Below are 15,316 nucleotides of genomic sequence, written 5' to 3'. Positions count from 1 at the left end.
AGGTAGATTGGCAAACTGTGAATAGCAATACACGATGAAAAAATTAGAAGTCATTTGGCACCATCTAGCGTTCATTTCCAGGTGTGTAAAAAGAGCCTGGAGATTTGGCAAGCTAGCACATAAGTTTATGATCCTGTGCCAGATACCAGATTTCATATGATACAGCATTGTGCCCTAGTCTGCCAAGGACCTAATGTCCTAAAACATCAAGTAAAACCAGAAACATTTGCTTTTGATGTGCAAGTGTTTATTTCATGTGAATGATAAAACCTCTGGCAGAACTGACAACAGTGGATTTACTATAGTCCCAAATGTCTACTATTTGCAAAAATCAAATGAACAAAACAAACACAGGCAAAAAACAACACCTTTCTTGCGTTCAGGGCAGAATAATGAAATTTGGTCATTTTTTCCCACGTTTCAGTTTCATTGTTAGACCTGGTCTCCCCTACCCACAGTGAAATACAATGAGCAATGCTATGCTGAGAATAATTCAGCTTGATGACACATTATTGCATACATGCTTGGAATGGGTTTTCATATTGGCTTCATGCTGCGTTTCGTGTTTTTCGTGTGGATTGCTGTGATAAAACTGACAAGTCCTTGCCGCAGAACCCTCAGCTAAAGTGAAACCTTCACAATGTTCCAACAAATTTGTAATTCAAGGTAATAGATAATAGCACAAAGACCTAATTCTAAATCCACCAGAGTTGTGCTATATGGTACAGAGTATTGGAAAGTGACTGAACTGGACCTCAACAAACAATTCACCTTCCACACATCTTGTCTGCGAAGAACACTCCACATCTGTTGGCCTAACGCATTAAACGCCAAACTCCTCAGACAAACCAGAAGCAATGGCCCAACTCCTTGTGACTCTGAGACTGACCTAATATAGACACCGGAATGCTGATCTCCAACACCAGGAGAGCTCGAGCACAGTAGAGTAGATTGCCAAAGAAGCGCCAGAAGTGGAAAGCAGTTGTTGCTGTCCTATATGCGCCAGACGGCGCGATGGGGATGAGTGAGTGTATCGACCAGTCACATAAGGCAGGGTTTGAAGAAGTGGTGACCAGCATTTCATTGCCACCATTCTGTTCATCATTATAACCATCATGAAATTATATGTCCATTGATGCCACACAACCAGAATATATAGATCCCATCAGAGACCTTTCCTAGTTAGACTGGTCCTAGATCTGTTTGTGCCTTCTTGCCAACTCTTCTGTTCATTGTCACGCCTTGGCAAGACAGCACAAACAGATCTGGGACCAGACTAGCTCATTCCTAATGGCATCGGACTCCACCTGCTCAGTAAAGAGAAGGGTCATGCTCAAAGAACTTGTGATGTCATACATGTATGAGTTGCACACAGTTGAAGATTGGCACAGTTGGTTGGGTGTTATTAGCATTTGGTCTAAGGCAAGCATCCATGCGGGGCAGTATTACGATTCGGTGCCAGAAAATATTGCTAAACTGACTACTGTATGCACAAGGGATATATATATATATATATAGAATGTGATTGTATTCCATACATCATTTGATAGCCAAGCCAAGAGAATAAGCCAATGCAATGGGATATTTCCAGAATACTATATTTAGAATATGTTGTATGTGCAAGATTCTAATGAATCAGATATCCAACTGCAACATATTGTAGTTAGAATCTATAATGTTGTTTCAAAATTTATAAGCATCACTGATCACAGGTTTATTTTTTAGCTCAGTTTTCCAACATGGCATAGCATTATACAGTATGACACAACAGCAACTTTGAGCATAGGGCATACACTGGCAAACCAACATGATGGGGCACAGTCATGAATCCATAATCACAAACTATCCTATTTTCCAGCCACACACACACACACGTACTCAACACACACACACGAAGAACAAGTGGACACTACAATCCCTTTAGCACTCTGAGGAACCCTGTTTTCTTCAGAAGTAGTGAAACCAGAAGCAAAGTCTTGGGCAGCATACAGGTGAGTGAGTAGTGAGAGAAAGCTTGCAACAGGCAAGCTCAATCTAAATAAGGCCTTGAGAAAGTGTTACTATGTGCGTTTTGGATAAACACCAAGCATTTCTTAGAGATTGACTCATAAGTCTGCACAGGGTTACACAACTATACTGATCCCCGTACAGACTTTGCAGTTTCTTCTCCTTATCGAGGGTTACATCAATGTTTAAATTTTTTAAAAGTAGTTCTTCACATGGATGAACCAGCAGCTAAAACAGACAGCGATATTATCAAGCTTCCTCAGGGCTCTTGGGACTTGCAGCACGCGAGGCCTTTTCTCACTGAAAGTTCCCAAATGCCAAATACGCTTTTGCTTGCGTATAGCAGTCCTGTTGGACTTTCATTTCGCTGTTTTTACTGGTGGCAAACGGTGCCGAGAAAACAATGCCTTGTATTCACACGAAATTTACGAATGTTCCTAGTATCTCTGCATTTAGTTTCCCTTCCATCCTAGCTTTGTAAGCTCGCAATCCTCCTTACCCTCTGGGCTTTGGGTTCAGCGCTGACTCTTCCTTTGAATTTTTTGCTCTAGTCCTCTTCCTGTGATTTTTAGGATCTGGGAGCGAGAGATATGATTGGTTTACTGAAAACCCCAATCCATTAGTCTTTTCCGCACGCTCCCTCCCCATCTTTCTTTCCTTTCCTCTCTCTGTCGGTCTGTCTGTCTGTCTGTCCATCTGTGTTTAGACAGTGCTCCGGGGGGTGCCGTTGAGTGTCACAGCCTTGGTGCAGGGCGTGCCGGCCGCCTGGGAGCCCGTCCACGGTGTGGAAACGCCCACCTCAAACACCTCGTGGACGGCCTTCCGGAAACAGTGGAAGTTGTAGTCTATCAAGCCTGGGGAGAGATAGGTGTCAATGAGAGAATGGTATGAATCTATTTTCACTTCTGTGATCTTAGAGACTTTGAATTTCACTCAGTCGATTACTCCATAAGTCATGTATTGTTGAAACAAAGAATAAAAGTAAGTTGTGAATAAAGTATCACCCTATCAAGATAAACCATTAACGCCCAGTGTGAAGAACATTTACAAAAACAGTGGCAAAGAAAAACTAACTAGCAACAAAGATGGCCTTCATCAGCCACTTAAATGAGTGTTAGCGCCTGAGAAGCTTGAAAATCAAGAGACTCAAGACATGATTAATTCCTTAAATAAGACTGTGCCACTCTTCCATTGAAATCTGTCTGAATTTTCCACTTGTGGGAGTGAAGTCACACTTGATTGAACAATAATGGGTAGAAGCTCTTGACAGACTGCTTAATGAGGAAATGCTGTGGTGGATGGCTTGCCTTTGCGCTCAAAGCTCTCCTCTCGGAGGATGCAGACCAACGCCAGGAACTTGGTGACCTCTTTCAGGTAGAGGACTGTGGTGTTATTCAGCTTGATGATGGCCATGGACTCCTTGTCGTAGGCACTACCACTGCCGTCCTCCTTCAGACTGGAACACAAACACACAATATAGAACTGTCAATGTAAGGAACTTATTAAAATTGAAAATGTGTTCGATACAGAGACCTAACATATCAAACTTTATAATAAGACACTAAACGCCTCATACATGCTTATAACAAGTAGTAAATTATTATTTTATACCTGTCAGCTTGAAGTAAAGTGTGGTCCAAAACATTACCGCCAAAACACGCACGCACACAGCTGTAAACTATACATATCTGACAGGAATTCAGTTCTACGGGCCTTACCCATAGATGCAGGAGACATCTATAACCACGTCGATCATGTCACAGCACAGCTCATAAGACTGCATGTCCACCGGACTGCTGTCTGTAGCGATGTAGATCTTACTGACCACGTCAAACAGAAAGGCCTTCTCTATGCCGGAGTTCTGAGGACGGAAGGAGGGGAAAAGGGAGATGAGGGGAAGGAGGAGGGGCAGAGAAACACCCTCAGTGCACATTTGGTACTCCTAAAAGCTAGTTTGGCAGAAATCTCAGAGCTATCTTTCAGGTCATATCAACAGCAAGGGTTTCAAAATGAATTATTGAGCTCCTAAGTTAAAAAAGAACATATTTTATTTACCAATGCAAAACTGTGGTGGCTTAGCGTACATGTATTTTGACTGGGATTGAAGAGACTTTGGGGTCTGGAAGCTTGGTATTATACAACAACCATAAAAGCAGCGCATGAAAGAGTCATCAGGGCTGACGAGGATGATGACACACTGTGAGTCACACACCAGACACCATTTCAGCTAGCGCTGGGAATTGCCAGGGACCTCATAAATCAATTTTATATATACCATCACAATAAATCCATTATTTATTTTAGGCAGGTCTAAAGAAACATTATGAAAATGTATTTCAGAAGAACAGAATGTGAGTTGGCCTACTGTATGTTATCTGGCTATGTGCCATGCCATAGGCTGTAGGATTGTTCATTTAGCAGACAAGATATGCTTATAAGTCCAGTGCCATTATTTATATTATATGATATGATTAGGATGCATGATTTTATAGTAAGAAGAATATAATTGAACTTAGTTGAATAAAATAGAAAGGATATTTTTCCCATTCCAAAGCGAGTATGGATATGAAGTGGCTATGTTGAGTGTAAAGTGATCATTTGAAACAGGTCTTCTTTGCTATATTTAGAGTCATTTGGCAACTTTGTGAATGATACAAACCGTAGAATGTCTTAGAAATCAAAACATATATGGGCTGCATGATGCATGATGGCCCATTATCAAATGGGCAGGAACAGCACCAATAGCGAATGGAGGCCACCTTCCCGCCAGTTAATTTTTCAAACATGCCGGGTAGGCTACTCTGGTTACTTCACTCCATGCATCAACCACTGTTTGAGGAGCATGCAGCCTCTCGCTGCGTGACAGGTGATATTCCACCCAAACTCTGTATGCCATGGTCTCTCCAACCCTGTTCCTGCAGCTACCCAGTGCTTAATTTGGGAAACCAAGTGAAATCTGTTCAGGAACATTGATAGTAACATGTTTTCACAACGAAACATTTCATTAAACTGTTGACAGCCACTCTCTACGCGCTTGAGAAAGGAATGAAGGAGAGCGAGGAGGAGATGGAAACGCACAGTGGTGAGATTCTGTAGCTAAAGGTAATGTGTCAGCCTATACATTTTGAAAATATAAAACAATTCCCTATTACTAGGCTATTCAAAATCAAATACACTATAAATTGTAGGCTAACTCTGTAAGCCACCCTGCACAATCAACAGCATCGCCTAGTCCTATACGTTCTCTCCCAGACTCATGGATAGAAAGTTTGGAGCGTAGCATAAGGTAACCAGTCCATCCAGTACAGTGAGGGAAAAAAGTATTTGATCCCCTGCTGATTGTGTACGTTTGCCCACTGACAAAGACATGATCAGTCTATAATTGTAATGGTAGGTTTATTTGAACAGTGAGAGACAGAATAACAACAACAAAATCCAGAAAAACACATGTCAAAAATGTTATAAATTGATTTGTATTTTAATGAGGGAAATAAGTATTTGACCCCTCTGCAAAACATGACTTAGTACTTAGTACATGACTTGGCAAAACCCTTGTTGGCAATCACAGAGGTCAGACGTTTCTTGTAGTTGGCCACCAGGTTTGCACACATCTCAGGAGGGATTTTGTCCCACTCCTCTTTGCAGATCTTCTCCAAGTCATTAAGGATTTGAGGCTGACATTTGGCAACTCAAACCTTCAGCTCCCTCCACAGATGTTCTATGGGATTAAGGTCTGGAGACTGGCTAGGCCACTCCAGGACCTTAATGTGCTTCTTCTTGAGCCACTCCTTTGTTGCCTTGGCCGTGTGCTTTGGGTCATTGTCATGCTGGAATACCCATCCACGACCCATTTTCAATGCCCTGGCTGAGGGAAGGAGGTTCTCACTCAAGATTTGACGGTACATGGCCCCGTCCATCGTCCCTTTGATGTGGTGAAGTTGTCCCCTTAGCAGAAAAACACCACCAAAGCATAATGTTTCCACCTCCAAGTTTGACAGTGGGGATGGTGTTCTTTGGGTCATAGGCAGCATTCCTCCTCCTCCAAACACGGCGAGTTGAGTTGATGCCAAAGAGCTCAATTTTGGTCCCATCTGACCACAACACTTTCACCCAGTTCTCCTCTGAATCATTCAGATGTTCATTGGCAAACTTTGTGGTCCTCTGTAGCTCAGCTGGTAGAGCACGGCGCTTGTAACGCCAAGGTAGTGGGTTCGATCCCCGGGACCACCAATACACAAAAATGTATGCACGCATGACTGTAAGTCGCTTTGGATAAAAGCGTCTGCTAAATGGCATATTATTATTATTATTATTCAGATGGGCCTGTATATGTGCTTTCTTGAGCAGGGGGACCTTGCGGGCGCTGCAGGATTTCAGTCCTTCACGGCGTAGTGTGTTACCAATTGTTTTCTTGGCGACTATGGTCCCAACTGCCTTGAGATCATTGACAAGATCCTCCCGTGTAGTTCTGGGCTGATTCCTCACCGTTCTCATGATCATTGCAACTCCACGAGGTGAGATATTGCATGGAGCCCCAGGCAGAGGGAGATTGACCGTTCTTTTGTGTTTCTTCCATTTGCGAATAATCGCACCAACTGTTGTCACCTTCTCACCAAGCTGCTTGGCGATGGTCTTGTAGCCCATTCCAGCCTTGTGTAGGTCTACAATCTTGTCCCTGACATCCTTGGAGAGCTCTTTGGTCTTGGCCATAGTGGAGAGTTTGGAATCTGATTGATTGATTGCTTCTGTGGACAGGTGTCTTTCATACAGGTAACAAGCTGAGATTAGGAGCACTCCCTTTAAGAGTGTGCTCCTAATCTCAGCTCGTTACCTGTATAAAAGACACCTGGGAGCCAGAAATCTTTCTGATTGAGACGGGGTCAAATACTTATTTCCCTCATTAAAATGCAAATCAATTTATAACATTTCTGACATGCGTTTTTCTGGATTTTTTTGTTGTTATTCTGTCTCTCACTGTTCAAATAAACCTACCATTAAAATTATAGACTGATCATTTCTTTGTCAGTGGGCAAACATACAAAATCAGCAGGGGATCAAATACTTTTCTCCCCTCACTGTATGCATAATTATACAGTCCACACTCAAAGGTGATTACTAGAGTATAGGTTAGACCAAGTATGTACCAAAGACATCTTAAATCCGTTTTTCTTTATGTTTTTCTGCCATGTGTAATATCCGGTAGGTATGTATAGTATAATGGCACAATCATTATTTTAATTCTGGGGGGTTTTCGGGCTTGGCCTCATATATAGGTCTATGCGTATGCATAAGCTCTAATATGCATATGGTGTGTTTTGAATGAATCATCACCTTAGAAGACTGTCCGTTTCATTGTGTTAAGGCTTTGAAACAACATCTACAATGACCATGTTTTCCACTCAGTTTCAACCTGTTGTTGAACTTCTTTCTTCAAATTGACCAATCACAGTGAGGTGAGTTTTAAAAGCATGATACCGTTTTGAAGAAGTGTTTGATGTGATTTTCGATTGCATTTATGTCAGAGTGGTTAGAGGGGCAATAGAGCCCTGAGTACCAGGCCATTAGCGACCTGATGGTCATTAGCGAGGTGGGTACTACAATATTATCATGATACTTTGGTGCCGATACGATATGTATTACAATTCTATATGTATTGCGATGCGATACTGGGATTTTATTGCGATTCGATGTTCAACAAATTTCGCACCATATGTCTGCTGTAGAGGCACAAGAGGGAGCCATGAGAAAACACGTTTTGATCAGTCATGGAAATAAAAGTGCTGAAAATATTTTGCTCCCTATTTAAAAAGAAGATGGAGAACAAGCTATGAAAAATACTAGAGTTTTGGTGCAGGTACAGCCAACTAGCAGGGAGGGACTAGCTGAACTTGCCTAATGAGAAACATGAGTTTCCGTTGCAAAATGTTTTGTTATGGTGTGCACTAATGAATACGACCCAGGTCAAACGAATGAAAGAAATGCAAAAATGCCTTCAAATCAAACACCAAGAACTAAATCAAGAGAGAATTTGGTACTTACGGATATAAAGATGTTTAGAAGGTTTTCCAGTGTTGGCAGCTGTGGGATAAGCTTCTGGACCACTTTACTGAAGGCTTCGAATATCGAGTGGTCATAGATACTTGTCAAATAGAAACTGAAAGATATATAAAAGAAAGGGAAGTTAGCTATAGGTTTGCACAGGTTAGAACAGATATGATAACTAAGTTCCTCATGCTCTGTAGTTCAAGTAAAACACAAAGTGAGACTGGATCATATCACAAAACAGTAGGGAACATTAGAAACTGAAAGCATTTCTCAGCTTTAGAAAACACACAAAGATAACCTATCGCTTTATAATGACCATGATGCTACATTTTGGGACAGTCCAACTGTAGAAACTAAAATATTAGCAAAACAATGTATTACAAAAGCATTACGGTAGCGTAACATTTTAAGGAATTCTATGAATAATAGTAGTGATAGAACATTGGGAAACTTTAAGCACTGCAGTTCTAACCAATAGAACCAAAGGTCCTAGAGAAGAGAGGCCAGTGGATGTGACTACAGACTTCGCACAGAGATTTTTTTAGATGTCTTTGTGGTGTTTTTTAGATGTCTTTGAGATGTCTTTGAAGTGCAGAGAACAAAACACATCCCAACTCAACATGACATCCCTCCTCCCAGCTTCACTATAAATCCACCACTGATCCAACTGTCTGGCCAACAGCAATCTCACCTTTCTTAAAAATCGGCCTACATCTCAGGATGGAAAGGCACACACTCGATTGAAAAATCTAGTACTGGAAATCTGCAGAGCTCTAGCGTGTTTGAACCAGTTTGTCTGTTCATAAAACGACTCGCTAAGCTCAGTATCATTAATGTATAAATGGCCTAGGCCTATATCTGGGAAATTATCATTAGGGCATATGATGATATCCCTGTCGAAAACAACCATTACAGCAGAATTCAAATTTGAGGCTATAGCTTCAACTTCAAAAGAGAAAATAGCAAACATTGAAGTATGAGCATAACGGTACATGATATATAGGCTATATACTATAAGCTCTATAAATCTACATGTAATCTTTCTGATCCTTTAACAGACAGTTTGTATTATGAACACTTGCTGTGGTGTTTGTTTGTTAAGAGGCCGGGGTGGAATCTGACAGTAATGCTCGAGGTATGACAACCATGCGCTGGAAGTATACAAGCTAACCCTATGATCCAGGCCCACACAGTGACAACTGTCCTTGTCATTAATATGTTATTGCACCACTCACAGTCAAATGTTGGACCAAAACAAGGGCTGTGTTTCGCCCCACATCGCCTTGGAACGTGGACATTTTTTTTCATCCATGTGTTGTATAAGGCAAGTCATAAACTGCCCAAACTTCCTTATGCAAAGTAAGAGAGTCGGGTTCTAACAGCTAAGCTAACACTAACATGAAACTGCTTGAAGCAATTTTCACTGCATCAACATCAGTGGAATCTCAAGTGTGATCTGATTCAGTCAGATTTCAGCCATATTCCAAAACCAATCCTGCTATTTAGAAAATAACCAAAGTGACAGTGGCAGAAGCCACAGGAAATGACTTGGCAGCACAGATGACTAGCTTATGTTGTGAAAAAAAGATGGCTGAGCAGTGCTAAAACTGCTAGCATTTTAGTCAAATGCACATCAACTGAACTCCCATGAGGTCATTGCTGGGTTGAAACAGTAGAAAAATAGAATACTAACCAACAATAGCAAGGCAATAAGCTGAGAAGGCTAATTAGCTTAGCGTAGCTGCTCTTTCTGTAGGTTTTCAATGGGAGGATTAAAAGGATGGTTAGATTTTTTGAACTATCCCTTTAAGGGTGAGTGTCTGTGGACCTACCTGAGGTGAAGCTTCTCTAGGCTGGCGTCTGCCAGGTCGTCGTTGGCTCTCTGGTGGATGTCCCTCTGGGTCTCGATCTTGTGGTCGTCGGAGAGGCCGTCCACTTTGTGGATGAACACCTCAAAGTTAATCTCAGGGTTGACCCTGTAGGCCCGCGACACGGTGAGGTGGAGTCTGCCCAATGCCTCCACATAGTCATCCTGGGCAGGGAGAATATTAAAGAAGAACACACGCACAAACAGAGACAGACAGACCGAGACACACACAGAGAGCCTTAGAAAAAGGTAGCTTAAAACAAAGTAGTGTACAAGTGTGCTTAAAAAGTCGACTACATGCATCCTGCTGCCTGCATGCACATTTCCATGTCAATACTATCCAACACGCATAACGCAATCCCCTACACCCATATATCCTACTTGTTACAGTCCCAGTGGTGGAGAGGGTGAGCCAGAATTCCTGGAGAATTAGGCAATTTTTTTTATTAAAGCTATCAAAGATTTCAACATAACCATCATACAATCCTTCAGATTGCAAAATCTCCAAATCCCACTGCAAAAATGTGTGACAACATTGGATGTGTTGAGCAAGCCTGCCAATTTATTTCCCTGCGAATTCTGCATCTGCACTGAGAGATACTGAACGCTAGTGAGATATGGAGTGCCACAATGCCTCAGTACAGTGGCTTGTACAAACACTTCCTAAATTTAACTCAGCTGGAAAATCAAAATAAACGGGCAAAAGGATACAGTAGGTTTGTTGGACATACAACACCTGGGACATGTTACGTAGTTACAACCTAGTTACACCTCACAGATAATTGTGACAGCATTAAAGGGCTAATCCACCCCCAGAAATACAAATCATGAAACTCCTGTCAAATTGGTGAAAGCCTATGTTCGATCAGTGGGTAAAACAACAATTTCCCCCATGATTTAACTTCTAAGTGGTCTGTTAGTGAAATCAGGAAATCGTGTAGGAATGCGTCATAGCTACATGGTTCTCGTCACTGGAGATTCGGGATAACACTCTATGACATTTCATAACGCTTTTTAAAAAATTAGGCCTACCTGCACTCCAGATCGCCAAATCAGCCAATAGAAGGTATGGGCATACTTGTCTAGAACACATACATCCATTTATATCGTCATGACAAAGTATATACTGTATTTCGCTTAGATGTGCTCAATCTAAACAGTGAACCAAATTATTCAACTCAGTTTCTCCTTCAAGTACAATGCCGCAATGTGCCCTGTGTGTCTGTTGGAAACGTGGAAAAGGGACGTTATTCCTATAGCAACGTACTCTGCACTCGCTCTGGTAAGAGGCGAACTCGGTGAGAGACTCCTAAATTGATAGTGCAGTTTAAGGCGATTTTACAGCTAGCTAGCTAGCTAGCTAGCTAGCTACTTCACATGCTGATATTGACTTTGGTATTTTTGTGTGTAGCTATGTTTGCTAGCTAGCTACCTAGCTAGCCAGCCAGTCCAGAGAGAGTATTGCATTGTGGGTTTTGTAGTTGACTTGCGCTGCAACAGATTTCCACAACAACTTTCACATTGCTACCAACCTTGTTATAACCACAAATTGAAACATTTGTTCACAAAAAGAATTGTTATTTAAGACTGTTAATCATAGGAATTAGTGGTTTGGGGTGGATTGTCCCTTTAACGTTGAGAGAAAACACCAGCAATGAGGACACGCTGTCCTGTTCCGGGTTATAGGGATGTGACAAAAAAAAACACACAATTCCACGTGAACCATGCACTAGGCCCATCTATCGGCAATTAAAAAGCTGGATCTCTCAATGGAACGCTGTATCTCGCAATTTCTTAGCTTCCAATGTCTCGCAACTTCAGTAAAGCAGGGCCTATCATCAATGAATAGGCTAGGATATTGAGCGAGATGCAACACGTCGCTCTCACAGTCACACACAGTATATGCACGGGTTCGCTTCACGCTGTTCACAGCGAGGTAGCTTTCTTAACATTAAGGATCCCAATTTCATTTAAACGTTTTAACATTCACACCTCTAGTTCATTAGGCACCAAACGGAAGAAAACGGAGTGAAACAGGGAGGTCCAATAAGAAACGCTCAATTTCGTATTCCGTTGCATAATGTTTGAAAACATTTTTCTCTGCGTGTTCTACTAAACACAACCCAGAAAGATAGAAATGTAGTGACTCTGGGAACTCCTTTCAATGCGATCATTAAACTGAGATAGATATGGCATCTTTGATCCCTTATGGCCTCCCTGATCAAATTAGCTTTGATTTAGATAATGGTTAAGATCACTTTGTTCCAGCAGTTAGGATAACAATGTGCACTGTCTTGGGAAAACATCTGTGACAATCAATTGTCTTTGAAGCGGTGGGTCACTTAACGTTTCAACATTAGAAGCTTATCCTGTGCTGCAGAGTAGAAGTATTCTAGCCTAAGACTATATCATCCACTTCTCTATAAATACAAATTATGTTTATAAACTATACAGTTCAGTCTGTTTGAATACATTTCATTCAGTGTAAAGGCCATAGAACAGGTTCAGTCATTACCCATGACATGAGTGTTCTGTTAAAATGCTCTGGTCTGAAGGGCTTTCTCCCTTTCTAGTAATTATATTTCTATGGGATCAGACATTTCATCAATTATGGTTATCAACATGTCAGTAAGTCAGTCAACCGTTGTGTTTTTCATTCGTTTCCACTCAATCTTTTCACCTGTGCGTCAATGACGAATATCAAAGCCCCCGTGCCTCTGAAGATCATCTCGTAGTCAAAGGTGGGGTCGAAGAAGTCCACTTGACCCGGGAAGTCCCAGATCTGGAAGTTGACAAATGAGCTACTGGAGATGTCGTCCTTGTAGATCTTGTTGGTGCTTTCCAGGAACAACGTCTCGTTGGGAGACATTTTGTGGAATACCACCTGAAACAGGCAATTAGACATAGTGATGTTAAGACAAAATGACCACACCTAGAACTACTGCTTCCTTCTCAAAATACCAAAGAGAGACTTCATTTTGAGAGTTTGTTATTCCGTCACGGAACTGGGGTCACTACTACCAGAGGAAAAAGCCAAATCACATGCTTCTGGACTAGCGAGAGGCTTAAGGGAAGAACGTACTCTGCGGCTCAGCACTTAGGGTCATGGATTTACATGGGCCTTCAACAACAGTGTAGCACTGCACAACCATAGCCTATGAATGAAAATATATTTGAAAGGAACACAAATAAGCCATGTAAATATATAGTTTGGCACCCTTAAAAGAAATGCTCCTGTACTTCGGTGACTAAAATTATTTTTTTTAAACGTCCCGCTTTAGCCTGGATGTGTCAATATGTAGTTCATACATGCATAATCTATGAGCAGAATTACTGTTTTATCTCAAATAGCCACAAAATCCCTAGTTTGAAAGCAACTGTTTTATTGAAGCTGTGCCTTGACATCCCCCCATGTGGGCTACTTTCAGAACTACTGGCTAAAAAGTATGCAAAAGTACCGTTAAGTCTCTTTAATACGTTATGTGTTGTGACTCTTGTATCTTCTACTACTGAAGCAGAAATACTTTCAGATTAATTTCAGTTTACATGATTTCTCCCGCACTGTATCAAATGGGTGAAGGCATTGCCCCCAGCATCTTAACAACGCCAAAATGTCTGCAAAAAAACAACTACATCTATGATAAATTAGTTATCTGGGCTACAGTGTACAATCTAAAAGTGGCAAATGACGAATAAAGCCCTTAGAATTTCTCCCAACTAAGGAGTAAAGTGGTACGTGCATCTTGAATGAATTGTATTGTCCTGGAAAGAGTATACTTATTGAACCATATAAGTGATGATATGACTTGCAAAATGTAAGGCGTGTAGCTGTATCTCTACTGTCATGAGTCAGGTGGTTTAGTAATATAATGTTGACTGCAAGTGTCTGACAAGTTTTGGAAGGCCAGAGAAGGGATTTTAGAGAGGCACAGTCCCGTGCCCAATCCATACAGGTGATCACACCGCGCGCACACACACACGAGTGCCAAACAACAAACATGCTTTCACCTGATAAATGATTAACAAGTTACCTTGCAAACGTTTATTTGACATCAATACGGTTGAATTAAATTGTGTTGTTTGCACTCGTTAGCTGAACAAACAAGCTAGTTTCTAAACCTGACCATCTCTGTTGATGCTAGCTATACTAACGTGTTTGCTTGCTTGTCCTGTAGCAGTAACTTGCTATCCAGACCAGGATGACAACTGGTCTTTGACATAGAAGTAAGGTATGACGTTCAGAGTGGATGCATGTTACTATATTAACCTCAGGAATGTTTAGAAGTTGTGGCAATGTCAGCTAGCTATCTCAATAACTGGTGATGATAGCTATAGTTGCTGTTTGAACCAAAATAAGGCGTTATGTAAAGACAGATGAATCATGTCCGCCGAGATCTCTTCCTACCTTCTGTATTGACGACTTGCCACTTCTCCGCAAACCCATCAACAGAATTCTAGGTTTACTGTCAGATGGAGTTGGGCTATCCTCGATGTCGGCCTCCTCTTCTCCATAGCCAAAATCTTTGGGAAACGAGTCCGCTACCCCGTAGCTGTCTGCCAGCGGCTCCACTTCGTACTGAATCGACATTTTGACCCGACGACGCGCGCTTCCTCCAATCCCCACTCACCCTATTAGTTTTACACAGTCCTGCTTTTACCGACAGATCCTTCCACTCCACCGATAAAACGTAAAGTACAGTTTAAATGCATAAATAATGTCAATGTTACTTTCAAATCCAGAGTGTGTTGTAATATTCTCCCTTCTCCTTTAGATCTTCGGGTCCCCTATGTTTCCCTTTCGCCAAAACCCTGCTCTTGAACCCACCTCCGAATCTAATTGGACGACGTAGATAGGATACGAATAATAATTGGTTAACCAGGGTGTAAATCTGTCGAGACTGGTTCTTCCCTTGTCAGATGTTTTGCAGTCAGCTGACCAAGTAGACTAGTGCCAGAGAGGAAGAGACGAAGCGAGAGGGTCCACTCCCGTCAAAATCTGTCCACGCAGGAATACAGCGATAAGCAGACCGAATTTAATTTATAGCTCAATGAGACTGATAAGCAGACCGTCTGCCTTCCCGCCGGTTTGGGCGGAGACAAGAGCATATCGTCATTATATACAGTATCTCTGCTTGTGCACAGGCTTGTTTTGTGACCTTTCACCTGGAGTTATTTTTTGCTGGAAATTGATTTTTTTTTTTTTACTGGATGACCGTGGGGAAAGTAGATATTGTGTGTGGGGGGTCAATTCACGATGGATGTATCCCTTTGATTCATAGTAAAATTATACAATCTTATACAATAAATGATATTCCAGTAATTCCAGTGTGGTTTTCCATCTGTGGAATGAATCCACATTCAATCAAAATGTAGTGTAAAACTGTATGTGTGAAGCCT

General features: G+C 41.6%; 1 protein-coding gene across 1 annotated transcript; it reads right to left on the bottom strand.

The window, feature by feature from the left end:
• Nucleotides 1-230: 230 nt before the first annotated feature.
• On the bottom strand, nt 231-14,738 carry LOC121557214 (ras-related GTP-binding protein C). The gene is made up of 7 exons (XM_041871051.2): nt 14,325-14,738; nt 12,600-12,803; nt 9,885-10,084; nt 8,047-8,161; nt 3,726-3,868; nt 3,315-3,463; nt 231-2,861 (listed from the first exon to the last, which is right to left on the bottom strand). The coding sequence occupies exons 1-7, from the start codon at nt 14,505-14,507 to the stop codon at nt 2,710-2,712; spliced, it is 1,146 nt and encodes a 381-aa protein (XP_041726985.1). The 5' UTR covers nt 14,508-14,738; the 3' UTR covers nt 231-2,709.
• Between the last annotated feature and the right edge of the window lie 578 nt (nt 14,739-15,316).

Source organism: Coregonus clupeaformis, unplaced genomic scaffold, assembly GCF_020615455.1.
Source record: "Coregonus clupeaformis isolate EN_2021a unplaced genomic scaffold, ASM2061545v1 scaf0151, whole genome shotgun sequence".
In the NCBI taxonomy this organism is placed as follows: domain Eukaryota; kingdom Metazoa; phylum Chordata; class Actinopteri; order Salmoniformes; family Salmonidae; genus Coregonus; species Coregonus clupeaformis.
This window is presented reverse-complemented; position numbering and strand designations above follow the sequence as displayed.